The following is a 20,132-nucleotide window of genomic DNA, read 5'->3' on the forward strand; positions in this document are numbered from 1 at the left end:
TGTTTCTGAACACATGGGAAGATTTATTTGGCAAACTGAGCTACAAGTTATTACCACATCCTCATACAACTTGCTTAACAGCTCCCTTTTTGCTCATAAAGTACATTCACATCAATATGTACCATCCCCCTGACGGAGCTGCTGTCAGCGAGTTGGAAAAGTTGCCTTGTAAACCATCAGGGGACTTATTTATCTTATAAAATCCAGCAGGAATTATAGGAAAGGGGAGGATGAATTAACTTGGCTGTAACTTCTGCCACTGTAAAGACTTTATCCTATTAGATGGACATACGCATTAAATCCAAAATACCCCAAACTTGCTGTCTTGTAAATGTCGAAGACTGAAACCTTAGTTGGGTGGAATTTAAACAGTGACCACGGTTGAGCCAGGCAAAATACCAGCCCACCGCCAATATCCCCTTGGTGGCGGCTGGAAACCAAATTCACATTCCTGATGGAAAAATGTGCCTTCTCAATTAAAGTCAGGATTTCCCAGTCTTCTCACTGGTGGGAACAAGAAATATGAGCTTCCATAACAACACACACATCACCAAGACCCAGCCAGGTTCATTAACCAGAAAGGGAATTGCCACGTGCTCCTTTCTACAAGCGACTGAGTACGGTCTTTTGCCCCGATTCTGGAATAAGGACCACTTTACTTTCTGCAAAATTTTTCAACGCGCTATTCTAAACACAGCTACCATGTCACTCACAGCAGCTGTGGAGCTACAGCAACCTCCCCTGTCAAAATACACGAAATTGTATCAGCTAGACCATCCCAAGCAAAATAATTACTGTGGCAGGAAATACAGATTAAGTGGGATTTTTGTGGCACAGGAGACCCCTTCAAGCTTTTGCCTAACAGGGGGACCAAGGAGGATGAAGGGAGGGGGAGTCCTACCTCTGAATTTGTCTTTGGGGTTTTAACTCCACTATCTCAAGCTTCTTCCATTCTTGCTTTCCAAGTTTAGTTCAGTCTGTTTTGATTCTATCCCTTGGTTAGATCTCAGTTCCTAACATTTTGTAGACTCTTGTTTATCAAAGCCTTGAATTGAGCTATATTGGTTTGTTTACTTGAGGACTAGCTGTTGTGGGCAGGGAAGAAATATTAGTTTAGTTGGAGTCAAGAACCTACAGCCGGGACTTCCCTGGTGGCGCAGAGGTTGAGAATCTGCCTGCTAATGCAGGGGACACGGGTTCGAGCCCTGGTCTGGGAGGATCCCACATGCCGCAGAGCAACTAGGCCCGTGAGCCACAACTACTGAGCCTGCGCGTCTGGAGCCCGTGCTCCGCAACAAGAGAGGCCGCGATAGTGAGAGGCCCGCGCACCGCGATGAAGAGTGGCCCCCGCTTGCCACAACTAGAGAAAGCCCTCGCACAGAAACGAAGATGCAACACAGCAAAAATAAATTAATTAATTAATAAACTCCTACCCCCAACATCTCCTAAAAAATCCACATATCTTAAAATTCTTAATTCTAAATTCTAAAAAAAAAAAAAAAAGAATCCGCCTGCCAATGCCAATGCAGGGGACACGGGTTCAAGCCCTGGTCCGGGAAGATCCCACATGCCACGGAGCAACTAAGCTCGTGCACCACAACTACTGAGCCTGTGCTCTAGAGCCTGCGAGCTACAACTACTGAGCCTGCATGCCAGAACTACTGAAGCCCGCGCGCCTAGAGCCCGTGCTCTGCAACAAAGAGAAGCCACCACAATGAGAAGCCGGCGCAACGCATTGAAGGGTAGCCCCCGCTCGCCACAACTAGAGAAAGCCTGTGTGCAGCAACGAAGACCCAACGCAGCCAAAAAAAAAAAAAAAAAGAACCTACAGCCGCAAGAAAAATAAATCAGAGAGAGAGAAACTGGATGATGGGGCATCATTTCACTGTGAGTCAATCCTGGTGGGGTTATTTATCCCCCCTGGTGACTTACATGCATAGGCAAAGAGATCTTAACAGATCAGAGTCCACATTCCAACGGACAGATATGGGCTTTTTAAATTATTAATTTGATAAACTGCTAAACCGGTAACAAAAGAATAAGTGGATAGAAGAATAAAATGGGTAACAAAATTTGACTTCATTTTTTTCTCCTGCAGCAATGGCATTAGAACTGCTCTTCGTACACCACAGGTATAGTCATTTACTGTGACTAATGGGAATAATGTACTACATTTCATAATACTGATCTCTTTGGCAATTTGAGAAAAACTCATAACTGGATGGCTACACTTACTATCTAAAAATACTTATCACAACAAACCCTCAAGCAAAATTTCTTTAAAAAAAAGACAAAAACCCTTAATAGGCTTTCTAATGAAGCAAAGAAACTTTTCAGAATGCTAAGAAAAGAACCCACCCTCTCTCCTTCCCTGTTTTGGGTAAACGCTTAATCTTCTCAGATGTTTTCTCCTGCTGAATGCTTGTCTTAGTGCAGTTTAAGATGGTGTTTAAAATTTTCAAAATTCCTTCTAAAATGTATCCCTGTTTCCCCTAAAAACGGACTCAAACTAATGTTAGAAAGTGGCACTGATGTTAGAAATTCCATCCTTCTTCCAGAAAAGGACCAACTATGAGTTGAGATAATGTCCCTTTTTGGCAAATTCTTATTTCCTCTCCGATTCTGGATGTAATTGTCAGCATGCCCATCACAGTGGGTGGACATCACACACAACTTGCCTGTGTATCACTCTCTAAGAGTTACATGGAGATCCTTCCAAATGCAAAATGTCTGTAGAATTATCTGCGATCAGAGTGACTACTTGTAACATTTTCGAGACTGAATTAAGGAGCACTTTGCTCTGAAAACACAGTTGGCCAGTGTCCTAACGCGATGCAGAAGACTATAAACTTCAGCAATCAAAGCTGGATTTATATCTTCATAAGTCACAAACACATGCAGGTGACGCTAACTATCAAATGCTAAACCAAAACTTTTTCTATTTTCATAATTGATTTTTATTCATTTCATACCAAAATAATCTGTAAAGGAAAAAATAAGTCATCTATATGCAAATTAAATATGCAACCTGATATCAAGCATTAGCCAAGAGTATTTCACGGCAAATCAAATAATTTAGGAAAATCACCTGTGTGCTCACCTCATAGATGTGTGTGCTTGTTTGGTTTTCACCATGATTAGTACCACACTTTCTAACTGCATCCGACAAATGAATTCAACACAGCACACAGAACTAATGGCTGTGTTTTCATTCTGAAGAGAGTTTTAGAACTTAAAACCTAAAATTGTAATTTCTAATGTTCATCATAGTTAATAAATAACTTGTTATAAACCAAGAATTAGGTTTGATTAAAATTAAAATATAAAATACTTTTGGAAATAAAATATTGTGAATATTTGAGGAGATAAATCCGTGTAAAATGTTCACCAACAACACTTACTTCTGCTTATATGAAGATTTTTTTTAAGCTTTCAAGTTATTCTGATTTCCTAAACTCATCCCAAATCTCTTCTTAAGGTGTTATTTATATTAGTTGTTGCCCAAATGGCTTACATAATGCTTCACATTTTATCCAATAATGTCTCCACATTGGCCATCTTAGAGAATGCACGTTTAAAACAAATATCTTACAAGATATTAGTTATATGTGTCTAACATGGCTGATAATCTTCATAGGTAATGCAAATATTGGCCCGGATTCAGAGGTTAACAAGAGCAGAGAGGTCATGGACCATGCTTGACTGAAGCTAAAAATGCAACAATGAGAAAACTAAATATACCTGAACAGCCCAAAGGAACTCCACAGTAGTTAACTTTTGGCACGATCTTCGTCAATACTGAGACTGGGTTCCATAAGACAAACACCAAAGTCAGTCACATTATTCACTGTCACACCTCATTCTCTTAAGACCAAACATAACATAGGTGAATAGGATTCTGTTTTTATTATGATCATGACTATTATGATCATGACTTTACCCAAAATGAAAACCGTGATTAATGAAGATCAGTAAATAGAGACATTAAGAAGTGAAAAAGGGACTTTCCTGGTGGCGCAGTGGTTAAGAATCCTCCTGCCGATGCAGGGGACACGGGTTCGAGCCCTGGTCTGGGAAGATCCCACATGCCGCGGAGCAACTGAGCCCGTGAGCCACAACTATTGAGCCTGCGCTCTAGAGCCCGCAAGCCACAACTACTGAAGCCCACATGCCACAACTACTGAAGCCCACCCACCTAGAGACTGTGCTCTGCAACAGGAGAAGCCACTGCAATAAGAAGCCTGCGCACCATAAGAAAGGGTAGCCCCTGCTCGCCACAACTAGAGAAAGCCCACGCGCAGCAATGAAGACCCAACGCAGCCATAAATAAATAAATAAATTTATTTTTAAAAAAAGTGAAAAAATTCTTGTAATCCTTAAATGCTATGTAACATGAAGAATATTGATATCTTCATCATTTTGAAAGCGATCAAAACTTCTCCGCTTGGGCTTCCCTGGTGGCACAGTGGTTAAGAATTGCCTGCCAGGGCTTCCCTGGTGGCGCAGTGGTTTAAGAATCCGCCTGCCAATGCAGGGGACACGGGCTCGAGCCTTGGTCTGGGAAGATCCCACATGCCATGGAGCAACTAAGCCCGTGTGCCACAACTACTGAGCCTGTTCTCTAGAGCATGCAGGCCACAACTACTGAGCCCACGTGCCTAGAGCCCTGCTCCTCAATAAGAGAAGCCACTGCAATAAGAAGCCCATGCAGTGCAACGAAGAGTAGCCCCTGCTTGACGCAACTAAAGAAAGCCCGCCTGCAGCAATGAAAACCTAATGCAGCCAAAAATAAATAAATTAATTAAAAAAAAAAAAAGAACTGGCTGCCAATGCAGGGGACACAGGTGTGAGCACTGGTCCAGGAAGATCCCACATGCCACAGAGCAACTAAGTCTGTGCACCACAACTACTGAGCCTGCTCTCTAGAGCCCATGAGCCACAACTACTGAAGCCTGTGGGCCTAGAGCCCGTGCTCCACAACAAGAGAAGCCCCCAGTAACGAAGGGTAGCCCCCAGTCGCCACAACCAGAGAAAGCCATGCGCAGCAACAAAGACCCAATGCAGTCAAAAATAATAAATAAATTAATTAATTTAAAAAACACAAAACTTCTCCTCTTATGAATTACATTATAACCTTACTCAAATAACTAGAAAAAGTGCAGGTTCCCTAATACAATGTATTTAACATGCCATCCACTAGAGGAGAATTTCACCCAAAGCTCTAGCTAACACAATTCTCAAATCAAGAGGAGGACACCTCATTTTGCAGCTGAGGGCAATCTCCCGGCTACATTTTCTCAAAGATGGCTGATACAAACAGCACCTCATAACTACATAAAAATGGTTGCTCTGACTAAATTATGCAGTTTCAAAATAACCTGCTCAAGTTTCAGCCCATTAAAGATGGACCTGCAAGGCGTTTGCCATGTTATGTCTGCTTCCCATGGAATTTCAGTGGATACTGAGGGGAGTGCAAACCCCAAATCATCCTTATAAATAAAGACTTTGAAACATAAGTGCAAGGACATGGGGAGGGGGAAGGGTAAACTGGTACAAAGTGAGAGAGTGGCACTGACATATATATACTACCAAATGTAAAATAGATAGCTAGTAAGAAACAGCCGCATAGCACAGGGAGATCAGCACAGTGCTTTGTGACCACCTAAAAGGGTGGGATAGGGAGGGTGGGAGGGAGACACAAGAGGGGGGGATATGGGGATACAAGTATATGTATAGCTGATTCACTTTGTTATACAGCAGAAACTAACACAACAATGTAAAGCAATTATACTGCAATAAAGATGTATAAAAAAAAAGAAATAAACATAAGTGCACAAACATCAAATCCCATGAGCACATTCACCAGCCTTGGACCTGGTGCCTGAACACTGATCTGTCACCAATGCAAAACAAGCCAGGCACCTCTTTGAGGTCTCTCTATCCTGGACTGCTAGCCGAAGGGGCCATCTTTGAAGAGCTCAGGCTTATCAACTAAAGTAAAATATTCCAGGGGTGGAATTTTCAAAATGGGGGTGAATTTACAGGGTCAATTACTTATTACATGAGGTAACTGAAATACACTTGAAATGATCCATCTCCCACAAAAACGGCCTTTATTTTCAACCTGGCAACATTTCAAAATCAGTCACTGCTCTACAAAGATTTTTCTATGAACATAAAATTCTTAGTTTTTTCCTAATTAAAAGTAAATGATAGGAAAATGCAGGGTGACTACAATACCAAAGCAAACTCAATGTGCACCCTAGCTTCAAGCCACAAGACACTGGCCAGTAAGAAGCACATGAGATGTTTCCCAGTTAATAATCAGTCAATTAGATTTTTTTTTTCTCTTTCACTAAATAAACCTCAGGTTTTAAACATTTTTTTCTCTGTTAGTTTATATTTATGTTAAGGACTAAAGAGAAATTTTAAGCAATGATGTACTTAAACTGTCCATCATATTTAGTAAATCTTAGCTGAAATTTGCAAAACAAAGGGAATAGAATAACAATATAAAATATTTTCAGTTTCAAATAGTTAGCTACTTGTTAGTAGTTGAAAGTTATATAAAATCAAACTAAAGCAAAAAGTTGTCATAAATGGAGCTTTTAATATTCTACCAGTCAAAAACAAGGGAACCATTTTGTTCTGAAATACGATACCAGCGTTCTTTGATGTCAAACTTAAATTTTCACTATTCTATTACATAAGTCAGTCTTAAAAACAATATTTACTTCCATTTATGCTCCATCACTGGTTATTTCTCTTATTACATTTTAATAAGTTTATGTAACTCAAAGCAGTGCCGAAAAACTCCTGCTCGGTTCCATAGGATTGATTTTGCTGTGCTTGTGTGTCTTTCTTTAATTTTCTCCAGTTTCGCCCGCTCATCATTCAGACTTTCCAACACTAACTACACTAGTTTTGAGGACTTCATTACAAGCTGAGGGAAACTTTTCGGAGAATAAAGATCCTTCAAACAAACCAACATTCTAGGCCTTAAACTGTCAAACAAAATTTCGAAAGAATGAACGAAGCCTCACCGTTTTACTTTTATGTCTCCCAAATGGGCTGAAAGAGCTTCTCAGAGCCTACTGACCACCCCCAATCTACTCGACGCATTGGGACAGCCGGCCCGGAAAACTCGCGACCCAAGTCGCACAGTTTCCCCCTAATCACAAGATGGTAACCTTAATGGAAAACGGTTCCGCGGCTAGAAACTCTTCGCAAGGGCCTTCTTGGAAAGTGTAAACACTTCTTGCAGGACAAAGCAAAAATACGTTGTCTACAAACCCTCACCACCCTTTTCACCCAATATCACTGTTTGACTTCATGGGCACCATTAAGGGTGGTTTCTTGGCGCGGCGTTTTACTTACACGCCCTCCAGCACGCGCGCGCACACACGCACGGCTCTCCATACGTTCCAGCGGCCTCTTGGGACTAGAAAGATGAAATATAGTCCCTGGGCCATTTCCCCCCAGTTTGAGTTAATTTAGTTCAAAATACCCGGTAACGTCCCCGAAGAGAAGAGACAGGGGATGAGGAAGAACAAAATTATTTTCCCCAAATAGCTTGGCTTCCCTCTCCCCAAACTCACAAAAGGCCAGAATGACACCGACTCTGCCGAGAGGGCGGGCAAGAAAACTTCAAACGCAAGGCGGCCGAGAGAAGTTTAGCGGGAACGGGAGAGAGGAAGCCACAAAAGGGGGCGCCCGGGGCTTGTCCCCCAAGCGCACCCGGGGCCCCGCTCCCCCTTTCCTCCTCTTACTTTTGGATGATCTGGGTTAGGCCGGCTTGGGGCGGAGGCGGTGGCGGCGGCTGCATCCCTCTCGGGCCTGGGGGCGCCGGGGGCGCCGGGGCACCGGGCACGCTGCGGGCATCTCTGTCCGGTTGCTCGGGGCCGCTGGGCTCGGCGTCCTGGCTCATGGCTGCGGCCAGCACCTTGCGAAACAAGACCGGCCCGGGCTCGCGGCGGGAGAGCGCGAGCGAGGGGCGACCCCGGGGCGCGGGCGCTCACTGGCCGGGGTCCCCGTGCCCAGTCCCCTTGTCCTTCCCGGTGGCGCGGGGAGGAGACGCGAGGGGCGGGGAGGAGGCAGTCCCGGCGGCCCCACCTCCTCCTCCTCCTCCCGCCGGTCCGGCTCGCCCGGCCGGGCCAAACAGAGGTAGGGGCCAGGGGGCGTCTCCCAGCCAGCAGGAGCCCCTGGGCGCCCGGGTGGTCGGGGGAGCTCTGCCCGCCGCCCGCCGCCGCGCGCCCTCTGGGTCCCCGGTCCGGCGCCCCGCAGCTCAGTGCAACCGCGTGAGGCGGCGAGACGCACGCCAGTCCGCCGCCGGACGCCGAGTTCTCGCCTCTCCCGCTAGCGGGGCGGCCTCCGTGCTATCCCCCGGGACCGCGCGCGCGGCTTCGCGCGCTCCTGCCAAGCGGGGCGGACCGAGCGCGCCCCGGGCGTCTGCGCTCTTCGCCAGCGCAAAGTGCGCGGGGCTTGGCACCTTCCCGCGACTGGAGCCGGGCCAGCGCCACTGGTGGCTGAGGGGCCCGACCCCGCGGGGGAAAAGCCCGGAATTCCCGCAGGTCGGTGGGACTGGTAACCCCAGGTCTTAGATGACCGGACCCGAGGGCTCTCCAAACTGGCCATTCCAGCTGCTGATTTCAGGGGTCCCCAGAAGTAGCCGGCGAGGCCGCCGTGATTTCTCTTCATTTATTTCCTCACTTCTCTAAAGGACCTGCCACGATCCCGCGAGCGCAAAGACAAAACCACGTATATGTTTTATTCTTGTTATTTATTGCCCAGATCTCAGTAGGAATGTAAAGGATGAAAAGGAGTTCGGTGACATCGCACCCCCAAGTTCACCGCTTCTGAAGCTCTGTTGGTTGCTGGGGAGCCAGTGTGCGCCACTTCACCTGCACACACCAGTTCACAGTTGTGGACACAGGCATCCTGCGCGGAGGAGTCACCCCGCAAAGTGCAATGTGATGTCCTGGAGCACGGGTAGAGGTCTGGGGAGTCACCTGGTGCCGCAGAAACATCTAGAAGCTGGGCAAAGACCTCGGAGAGTGGTTACTCTGGAGATCCTTACCCTCCGTCGGGCACACGGCTTTTTAAATCCTGACACGGGCAGCACCGAAAAGCGTCCCTTGGGTGCGTTGGAAGCCAGAGCGCACGTCAGGGTGCCCCACGGCCTGGAAAGAAGTTTGCTGAAGGTCTCAAGCCAACCCATCCTCCTCCCGCAGCCACGTGAAGGAAAATTCTGGAGATGGGTTCTCCGGGACCGGCAACTAATTGAATTCCCTGAAAGATGCTTTCTTCTCTCCCTAGACTGTGAGTTTCTGTCAACTTCCCTGCCAGTTTCAGGAAGGTAAGCCTCCCTTGATTGCTGTCATCCTACTTATATCTTTCCCGCTCCCTCCCTCTCTCTCTCCTATACATAAAATGCCCTGTCCACTCTCACCTTTCTTCTGTCTCTCTCTCTCCCTCCTTCACCTACAGATAAAATGGTACATCAGTTCCTTGTATTCATAAAAGTAATCACAATTCGCAAAATTGAATCTCACCAGAAAACCCAGGTAAAGAGGTACTGATTGTTTATTCATTTCACAAATGAGGCAAGTCAGGGTGATTTTTCTAACTATATATGGCTAGTAAGAGGCCATCCCAAAGAGTCTTCTCGGGCTCTGGGAGTGGTTAGTTCATCATCTTTAGTTTCTATCACTGAAGTCCTGACTATGGTTTCCATAAAACTCCACCTTCCACTGCTCCCCTACCTCCTTGGTTGAGGGAAATTTTCTGAAATTAACATTGCAACTGTCCCAGAAACTAAAACTTTCCATATGCTTACATTAAAATATCACTCTGAGAATCCCCCAAAACCTTTGTGAAAAAAGCTTTGTAGTCAAAAAAAGACAGATCAGCAGTTTTTACCAGAGAGGTTGAGTGACTCAGTCTCTGAGTGTCAGTTACCAAATATGTAAACTGGCAGGGATGAGACCCGGACTTGCACAGTCACTGTTAGGATTAGCGATAATGTATCTTGCACATTTGGTGCAAGAGATATTCAGTCTGGCAGGTATCACAAACATGATTCCTTATATTCCAAACTTGTAGCCAAATAGAACAACAGACCTCAAACTCCAGGAAGCTGAATGCCTGGAAGTCACAATATTAATATAACTTAATCCATTCTCATAACATTTTTACTGGCACAAAAAAACAAAGGAAGAAAGGAAGGAAAGAAGGGAGGGAGGGAGAAAATAAAGAAGGGAGGGAGAGAGGAAAGGAAATTCGTATTATACAAATGCACCTCTCTACATCTCAAAAATGATGTATTAGTTTTGTGACAAAATAATAACAGTGGGTAAATCTTGGGTATTCATTAGACTTTTCTTTCATCCTTTCTGTAAGTTGAAATTTTCAAAACAAAAAAGGAAAAAAATAATAATTCACAAGGTGTTTTTAAGAAGCCCCATTTCCATGAGTATAGCTTAATGTTTGCAGTTTATGTAAGAACTGAAATTTGAATTGAAGCAGATGTGAAGGGTGAGGGAAACACTGCAGCAAAAACCTAAAGCTAGTTCCTGTCTTATCTCAGATCCCCCAAAATGTTGTCCAGGATAATAATGAACAAGACTTTCCATTTTGCAAGTCAAACATTAAGTGTATTAAGCAATTCCAATGAAAACTATTTATTAACTTAATGTCGTTTCACTCCTTTCCAGGAAAAATGAGAAAGACCCCTGGCTGGGGTTGCAGCCATGTAAGAATCTTTAGCAGTCTTGCTTTTGTGGGTCTGTCCTGTGTCATCACCACCCCCATCACACTAGGATGTGCTTTACAGTTACTGAAGTGAGGGAAAGGCTGGGGAGGGTGTGTGTGTGGTCACCCGACTTGACAAATGGGGAGGGGAGGGCTGGTAACATCTCTGTTCCACTCTGCAGAAGCATTCTGTCCCTGCTGACATACCAGTAAACAGTGATCAGGAAGTGAGGCTTTTGCTGTCTATGAATATATTGAACATTTCACAGGAGTCAGCTGCTAAGTGCTTTCATAGATTATTATTTACTTCATACTCCCAATAATCTCATGACGTAGCTACTGTTGTTACCTTGTTTTAGAATTGAGGAAGCTGAGGCTAGAGGGCTATAAGAACTTGCCCCAGGTCACCTGGCTTTTAAGAGGCAGAAGCAGGACTGCAGTTAGGTCAGTCTGACCCCAAACCTCTCCCACTGCCTCAGTGGCACACCTAGACCTAAGATGCCACCTGTCTTCTTTTGCTGTGATGCTGCCTACATCTTCCAGTGAATGTAAAATGCCCCCTGCATTGTGATTCGACTCTGCCACTCATATTTATCCGGGTCAGTAAATTAATAGGCAGGGTCCAAATTGACGCCTTATAAACAAGGAAATTTAAAGAAATTAAGCAGCCTAGCAGTGGGTAGTAGAAAGGAGCAGGAAATCGAAACTAGGTCTCTGTCACTCTCAAACTTGCCAGGGGCTCTGGTTTGTTTTGTAATATTAATAAATGTTTACTGGGTTCCAGACAGTGGTTCTAGGAGCTTTCTTATGCCTTATTTCATTTAATATCACCAGTTTGCAGACATAGAAGCTTGATGAACCTGTCCGAGGTCACAGGGATAATAAATAGTGGAGCTGAAGTTCAGACCCTGGTCTGACTCCCTGCATCTCCCTGCCCTCTGTTCAAGGTGATGTGAGCATTCATCTCTGCGGATGGAATCATTTAATCTGTACTGCTATTCCATATATGTATATTACTACTATTTTTTAATGACAATTTACTTAGTAGATTATAAAGTTTGATAATACTCAGAACTGGTGAAAATGCAGGACACAAACATTCTCATATACTGTGGGTGAAATTATCAGTTGCTGCAACCTCTTTGGAAGTGAGTTGGCACTGTCTATTACAGTTACAACAAAGGAAACTGATTCAGTAGTTACCCTTTTAGGAATTTATCCTATAGGTTTATTTGTAGCAACAACTAAAGTTCCATGTTCAAGGAAGTTTATTGTGGCATTGTTCATAATTGCAAACCAGAGACAACCAGAATGCTAAGCAAAGGGACTGGTTACATAAAGGATGGTCCCTACATGGAAGGGATTACAAGGTAGCTCTCAAAAAGAAGGGGGCAGGTCTGTATGCACTGCTAAGAAGTTGCCAAGACCTGTTACTAAGGAGAAAATACAAGTTCCTCAGCAGTATTGCAGTATGATTAAATTTGTATAAAACCAAAGAGTATAAAACATTCCAGGAAAATTATACAAGTAATTAATTATTAACAGTAATTACCTCTGGAAATTGGGATGGGGCAGGAACCTTTTTCTTTTATGACCTTTTATATCGTTTTTATTTGAAATAAAATTTAATCGAAGTACAATATATATACTGTTTGAAATTTTTTTACTATAAACATGTGGTTTTTTTAATTAACTGACAACAAAACCTTTCTTTCTTCAACTAATAATTCTTAATAGCACTTAGCACATGAATAGGATTTTATTTTTAAGGTAAAACTTCGTCTGGAAGAATGAAGGAGAAACACACTGGACAATGTATTTTCCAGAGTAGCCTTTTGTTATTCTAACAACCCAAGTAGAGACAATTGAATAATTAACTCATTAAGTTGCCGTCAGTCATCTTGATACAGTTACAACCTACTAGTTTGATAATTGTGGATAAATATTAAGCAACCTATCAACATTAGCCATAACATATTAACTGTTATCTGGGTATTAATAACAACAGTTATCATTTCTTGAGTATTACTCTATGCCAGACTGTCTTGAGCACATAATATTTCTCATTTAATCCTCACAATTACCTTATTAGGTGGCTGTGTTTATGCCCATTTTAAGGATAGGAAAACTAAGGCTCAAAGAAGTTAAGCCACTCAACAGCTACTGAGTGGAGGAAGTGCAAATCTAACCCCAGTCTCTATTCCCCCTAGGATAGAGCTTTTAACTGCTCTGCATAGTGGCATGATGTTTCTTGGTATAATGGGGCTTCTGAGACCAGACATTTCCTCTGCTAAATGCTGGCTGGTTTGACCCTCTCTGCTGTCTCCAGTACCTCATCCTTTATTTTCCTATCTCTCCACAAGACCTGGCTTCTCTTTTCTATCCCCCTGAGGTGAGCTTTACCTGTTTGCTGGCTTCTCTCTCAGAGCTACACCCTAATCTTTTACTTAAACTCCATGGAATCCCCGCAGATGTCTCAAAACAATCATAAAATAAAATCCTGTGCTAGCTTCATAAAGGATTGCCTCTCTGAAAACGCAGGAGAGGCAGTGGCTGAAGGATGCTGTTTAAAAATAATATGGTTACTCATGGATCTGGATGCACGTTTGAATTTGAAGGAGACAGTCAGGGAACTTTAGCTGAGCAAAAGTGAGGACATGACCCAAGAGGTTCTTTTCTGCCTAACAACTCATGGAGAGCATCCCTCATTGGCTGTAGGGACAGGCTTAGCCTCCATCTCTCTGGTGGTGGATTTATCATCCAGGCCCCTTGCCCTGTGATGAGCCGCACAGGTATTGTACTATAATCAAAGTAACAGTTGGCTGGGAGTCAGAAAATCTGGGTTCTGGACCACTAGGTGTATCCAGTGTTCCTGAACAGAAAAGCAGTCATCCCAAACCAGGAGTGACATCAACATCTTTGCCTTCCCTAAAAGCATCACTGCCCCAAGCCTAGGTAGCTTGACCTCTGTCTTTCCACAGCTTGCTCAGTACCTGGCCATGAACCAACAGTGGATTGAGTTAGAATCCTAGGCGCTCAGAGCCGGGTAGGGCAGGGTTACCTGCATCTGGCTTCCAGGAAAAGAAGAATTTTGAGCTGTGCTTTGAAGGATCCAGAGAATGGCTTTATCTCTTTTGCTATTACCAAGAGAAAGCAAAGCAGCAGGGTACAATAAGGGGTGTTATAAAACAAGTTGCAGCTGAATTTTCTTGGAGGGGGGATGGGAAGTGATGGAGGTATGAAATGAATGTGGCAGAAATGTTAGCTGGTGGCTAGTTGCATGATTTAACTTCCATGGGGCCCCGCACCCCCTGTGGAGACCCAGCTTCTACACTGCAAGCTTAATCCCTGGGGAATGTCACTGTCATTCAGAAGCTGGTAGTGTGACTCGCGCCCCAGCCAAGCAAAACAGCACTTCTCAGAGGCAGGGGATTCCTTTATCCAGCCCCTCCCTCCAGGTGCCTCCTCCGTCTTCCCTTATCACCAGGGCTGTCTGTCTGTCAGGCCAGTTGGTCGGCAGGGAATAAACATCTCAGGCTGTTTGCCTACTGGCTTGGGGATCAGGTGACCATTATGGAAAGCAACACCGGAGGCCTTTGCATGCCAGTGTGATGCCAGGAACAGTGAGAACCTGTGATATGCTGACCTCACTGAGTGGGCACCCATGCAGCTGGCCTGGAGTGGGGAGACTGGTGCTACTCCCCGATGTGGCACCTATGGTCATCCCAGGGTCACCCGAAGCAGGATGCCCTGCCCAGCCACCTCTCAGCATAGACTCTGGAGTCAGAATAGCTGGATGAGAAACCCAGCCCCATGACCTGTTAGCTGCATGGCTTTAGGCTACCTTACCTCTCTGAGCCTCAGTGTTCCCATCTGAAAAATGGGAAGAATAGTGCCCCCATCATAAGTGGGCCCTGATCCAATATGACTGGTGTCTTACAAAAAGAGGGCAATTGAGACACAGATTACACAGGGTGAATGCTGTGTGATGACAGAGGCAGAGACTGGCATGACACAGCTGCAAGGCTGGGAACACCAAAGACTGGCAGCCACCACCAGAAGCTAGGGAGAGGCAAGGAAGGATTTCCCCAGAGGCTCAGATGGCCCTGCTGACACCTGGATTTCTGACTTCTGGCCTCCAGAACTGTGAGAGGATACATTTCTTTTGTGGTAAACCACCTAGTTTGTGGTGCTCTGTTACAACAGCCTGAGGAAAGTAACACAGGGAGGAAAGGGACTGGTGGAGAGGGAGGGGCTGAGGGATTTTGTTCCCTTGGTCTGACAGCCCAGTAAGCCAGGTGAAGGGACGCACAACCAGAGGGGACTCGGGGGCTCCCCACCTTATCCCCCAGTCCCTGAGGGCTTGAGCTCAACTCCAATCCCAGGGCCACCAGGGAAGGCAAGTTGTTTGCACCCCGTGAGAATAGGAAGTGGGGAGGAGCCAGGAAACAAGGATCCATGGTCCAAGAAGGAAGGACTCTGACATCCAGAAACCTTCACAGCCTCCCCTGGTCCAGCCTCCAGGCTCAGCTCCTTTCACACTTGAGTCTGGCCAGGCTGGTCTAATCCTTTCCCTGGAAAACACCTTATGCGTTTTGCCCCCCTGCACCTCTTCTTCTGTGCCCTTCTCCCTCTGTGCCCTGCCTGACTGAGCCCATTTCCATCCCAGGAGCGCCTTCTAGCCCAGGAATGTCTCCCTTCTTGGAGAGCATATCGCACTGCTTGTCTGCACATCTCACTTGGCAATTAATCACGTACTCCCAGTAAGTGTGTATATTTTTTATTTGATAATGTGATCCTTCTTTACTGTTCTGTGGTTTAAGTTTTCATGTGTCGTGCCTCATTCTCCTGACTTTATCAGCAATGCCTGGGCTGCAGGGACTGGGCATGCCTCTCTGAGTAGCCCTTTCATCCTCAAACGTGGAGATTTGCCGACAATAGAATGTATATTTGTTTCTTTGATTCAGCACAAGAATGTTGGCTATGAAGACTTGGAAATCTGGAGCGGTTTTTAGTTCTGCCATTGGCTTGTTTGTAGCAGTATCATTAAGGGCATGGCCTTTAGAACCAGACAGACCTGGGCTTGAATCCTGACTCTGTCACTTTATAGCTGTGTGACCTTCGGTAAGTTACCTAACCTTTGCGTGCTTCAGTTTCCTCACCTCTAAAATGAGGTTCATAGGTTGTGAGTGTCATAGCGCCGTGTGTCTGGCACATAGTATGCCTTCAGAGTTCATCTGCGGATGAACAATATATGTAAGTGCTTGGCACCACGCCTGCCAAAATTCCCTGGGAAGCAGACTCTGAGACGGAAATGGGCTACGGCAGGTTTGTTAGGGCCTGCTCATGGGATCTATACATGTGGAAGAGAAAAGAAGGAAGCAGGATTGGGCAGAAAGAGAAGTCAGGCTATAAGAAAGTCTCATGGGAGACCTCAGCCAACCCCATGGAAATTCTGAGGCTGGGGTGACCCATCAGAAGAGGCAAATGGCTCTCAGCATTTCCACATCGACACTCCCCCTTGGTTCAAGTGAGTGTGCCTCTCCCTGTCATCTAACAAAATCCTTGTTGCACTTCTTTGGCTCTGATTGAGTCCTGTGCCTATTTGTGAACCAATCTACAGCCAAAACATGTGATAATCTCACTGGCTGAGCCAGAGACTCATGCTCACCCCTGGTGCCAGATGCCACGTCCACTCCACCTGAAGCAGGCACTTTGGAGAGCCTGTGATTCCCCTAGTGGAAAATCTGAGGGTGCCAGGAATAGGTGGATGCTGGACTGTGAAAGCCTGACAAACATCTATTCTTTAACCGAAAAGGATGTTAGCATAGGAACAGCCTCTGGTAGGGCAGGTGTGTACTGAGAATGAAGGACATGATGATGTGTGATGCAACATGCATGGCAGGGTGTCTGACTCAGAGCAAGGTACTAAAAAATGTTTGCTGAAAAAAATTAAATAAATATTCCAAGTAAATGGGGGAAAAAAAGCATCCCCTGAGTGATCCCCAAGCTGAGTTTTCAATCTGAGCCCTAGAGAGGCTTCTGAGCTGTTGCATGTTCTGTGTCTGGATCTGGATGGTTTCATAGATGTATTCACTTTGTGGAAATTCAACAAGCTATACATTTATGATTTGTGTCTCTTTCTACACATATGTTATACTTTAGTGAAAATGTTCCTTAAAAAGTAAAAGAAAAAAAAGAAATCTCACATAGTCTAAGGCTACATAATAAGACTGCATTCTTTCTTCATATTCTAGTCTTTTCTTTCTGTCCATAATCTTTGACAAGTTACAACCACTCCATTCCTAGGTGTTCATTGCCTGAAGAACTATTTCATCCAGAATGATTTTTATGATAATTGAGTGTCTCTACAACCTTCACCCCAGACCTCCAACAACTAGAATTCAGATTTCTAAGGGTGTGTCATGAAGATGAAGATCATTACTAAAGCAACAGGTTTTTTGGGTTTTTTTCTTTTCTTGGCTGTACTGCGCGGCTTACAGGATCTCAGTTCCCTGACCAGGGATTGAACCTGGGCCATGGCAGGGAAAGCCCGGAATCCTAACCCCTAGGCCACCGGGGAACACCAAGCAACATTTTTTTAAATGTGTGTTTCATATTAAGCGTCAAGGATTCAGATAATTATCTAATATTTTTGTTGTTCCTGAACTAGTTAAAAATAAGTGGTAGAAACGATGACAGTTCATTCCTAAATACCAAGTATTCCCAAAGAACAAGGATGTTCTCCTCTACAACCACAATATCATTAAGACACCCAAGAAATATAACGTTGATACAATAATATATAATTTTCATTTCATATGCAAATTTTCCCAGTCGTCTAAATAATGTCCTTTATATTTGCTTTTTTGTTTCAGTCTAAGATTCAACCAAATTTTTGCATTGTATTTGTTATTCTCTTTAGTCTGCTTTATCCTAGAACAGTCTCCACACCATTTTTTTTCCATCATTCATGACATTGACATTTTTAAAGAGTCCAGGTGAATTGATTTGTAGAGTTCATATTCTATATTCTGAACTTGTCTTATCATTTTCTCATTACTAGATTCAGGTTAAGATTTTTTAGCAAGACTACATATGTGATGTTGTATGTTTTCCATTCCTCACATGAAAGGCCCAATTTTTTCAGATTGTACCATTATTAGTGATACTAAGTGGTTTTGCTTGGTTAAAGCAGGTCTCATCTCTTTCACTTTGTAATTAGAAATCATCTGGGCTTCCCTGGTGGTGCAGTGGTTGAGAGTCCGCCTGCCGACGCAGGGGACACGGGTTCGTGCCCCGGTCCGGGAGGATCCCACATGCCGCGGAGCAGCTGGGCCCGTGAGCCATGGCCGCTGAGCCTGCGCGTCCGGAGCCTGTGCTCCGCAGCGGGAGAGGCCACAACAGTGAGAGGACCGTGTACCGCAAAAAAAAAAAGAAAAAGAAATCATCTGTGCGCTGACACTTTGAGACTATGTAAGTGTCTTGGTCACCAGTAGTCATTCACCCAATGGTTTTAGCATCCACTAATGACCCTTGCCAGAAGCTGTTATAAATGAAGCCTTTTCTAATTGAATCAATCCTTCTATGCTTGTTAGTTGATTCTGTTTTCTTCTAGTACCTGTATGATTTTATTTTTTATGCTTAGACCTCTGATTCATTTTGAGTTTATTCTGGTGTACAGTGTAAGGCGTGGATCCAACTTATCTGTCTCCAAATAGCCATCCAGTTGCTCCAACACCACTTATTAAAAGAACCAGCTTTTCCTCAGTGATTAGAGACAATATCTTTATCATATGCTAAATTCCCATGTGCACTAAGGTCTATTCCCGGACTTGCTATTTTATTCTAATAGTCTGTCTATTTATTTACCAGTTTTAATCATAGATCTTTTATAATATCATTTACTATTTGAGAAGCCTAGTCTCTTCTCACAACTCTTCTTTTGACGGTGTTTTTTTGTTGTTGTTTTGTTTTGTTTTTGGCTGCATTGGGTCTTTGTTGCTGCACGTGGGCTTTCTCTAGTTGCAGCAAGCAGGGGCTTCTCTTCTTGTGGCGCATGGGCTCTAGGGCACACAGGCTTCAGTAGTTGTGGCACACGGGCTCAGTAGTTGTGGCGCACAGGCTTAGTTGCTCCGCGGCATGTGGGCTCTTCCCTGACCAGGGCTTGAACCCGTGTCCCCTGCATTGGCAGGCAGATTCTTAACCACTGTGCCACCAGGGAAGTCCCTTTTGAGGGGTTTTATAGCTATTCTTGCATGTTTATTTTTCTACATGATTTCTGGAGTTGACTCCTCTAGAAAAGAATATGGTATTTTTATTAGGATCATGTTAAAATTATATATTAACTTCAGGAGAGTTAGAGCTTTATGATGTTGAATGGTCCTGTCAGAGAACAAGGGATGTCTCTTGCTTTGTTCAAGTCTCCTATTATGCCTTTTGGGAGCATTTTAACGTTTTCCTCAGAGAGGTTTCGATTATTTTAGTGGTAGCAAATAAAACACTTGACACTCCAGCAGATCAAAGTAAAAGTTTTATTACAGAAAAAGTGATACCAGAAGAGAGGACAGAGCCAAGAAAATCACCACATTGACACCAGCTGCCAGTCTCATAGCGCAGAGGCACAAGAGACCTGGAGCCAGATGGATAAAACCAGCCAAGGCAGAAAGTGCAGCTATAGCACCTCTCCTGAGACTAGACGCCGCCCTCCTGATACCTGCACTTGTGATAAACAAGGGATTCAAAATTACTTACATAGGTGGCTACAAGGAAAATATCTGCCTTTGGTTTCTATAGACACTACATAGAAAAATATAGCCTGTTCCCTGTTTCCAGGAACAGGGATTTATGTTCCTGTCATTGCTTTTGTGTATTTTGCCTTGCTCCTTTTTCATATTAGGTTAACTAGAGGTTTAAGTATTTTGTTGATTTTTCAAAGAACAAGCATTTGGGAATGTTTACTATTTCTGCCGTTTTTCTACTTTTTAAACTCATTAATTTTTGCTTTAATAGTTCCGCTTTTGGCCTGGTGGGCTGAGCCCACTGTAGCCTACGTAGACTATTAAAAGTAGTTTTCATTCACGTGGGGCAGTCAGCAGTATACATCAATGGTCTCGCTCCAGAACTTTAACTCTCCTGTCATCTGTCATACAATAGCCCAAAGGATCTTGGACAAGCTGGAAATTCTGCAGGATTTCACAAGAGTCCTCTATTTTGATAATATCATATTAATAATAGCAGATGAGCAAGAAATATGTTGGAGTCCAAATGGTGAGATAGTGAACCTTATAAAGATTCAGGGGCCTGCCACATTAGTGAACTGTTAAGGATCCAGTGGTCTGAGGCCTGCCAGACATCCCCTCCAAAGTAACAGACAAATTACT

The 20,132-nt window shown here is 44.3% G+C and overlaps 1 protein-coding gene and 1 long non-coding RNA gene across 5 annotated transcripts in view; one reads left to right on the plus strand and one right to left on the minus strand.

Annotated features, from left to right (window-relative positions):
• The window catches only part of RBM20 (RNA binding motif protein 20), a 216,924-nt gene extending 208,721 nt beyond the window's left edge, over positions 1 to 8,203 (minus strand). For both annotated transcript variants that reach the window (XM_067709437.1, XM_067709434.1), the window contains exon 1: positions 7,770 to 8,203. In XM_067709437.1, the coding sequence (XP_067565538.1) occupies positions 7,770 to 7,927 (158 nt within the window). In that variant the 5' untranslated portion in view covers positions 7,928 to 8,203. The remainder of the gene's footprint in view (positions 1 to 7,769) is intronic.
• Positions 8,108 to 18,329, plus strand: LOC137208775 (uncharacterized). Of its 3 annotated transcripts, XR_010935759.1 has the most exons (5): positions 8,108 to 8,163; positions 8,791 to 9,355; positions 15,419 to 15,512; positions 15,717 to 15,873; positions 17,975 to 18,329. It is a non-coding gene; the product is annotated as an uncharacterized lncRNA (long non-coding RNA). The 3 variants fall into 3 exon arrangements; XR_010935757.1 differs by lacking the exon at positions 8,108 to 8,163 and having other exon boundaries at positions 8,413 to 9,355; XR_010935758.1 differs by lacking the exons at positions 8,108 to 8,163; positions 15,717 to 15,873 and having other exon boundaries at positions 8,413 to 9,355.
• Positions 18,330 to 20,132: the final 1,803 nt, after the last annotated feature.

This window comes from Pseudorca crassidens, chromosome 16, assembly GCF_039906515.1.
Source record: "Pseudorca crassidens isolate mPseCra1 chromosome 16, mPseCra1.hap1, whole genome shotgun sequence".
Taxonomy (NCBI): Eukaryota; Metazoa; Chordata; class Mammalia; order Artiodactyla; family Delphinidae; genus Pseudorca; species Pseudorca crassidens.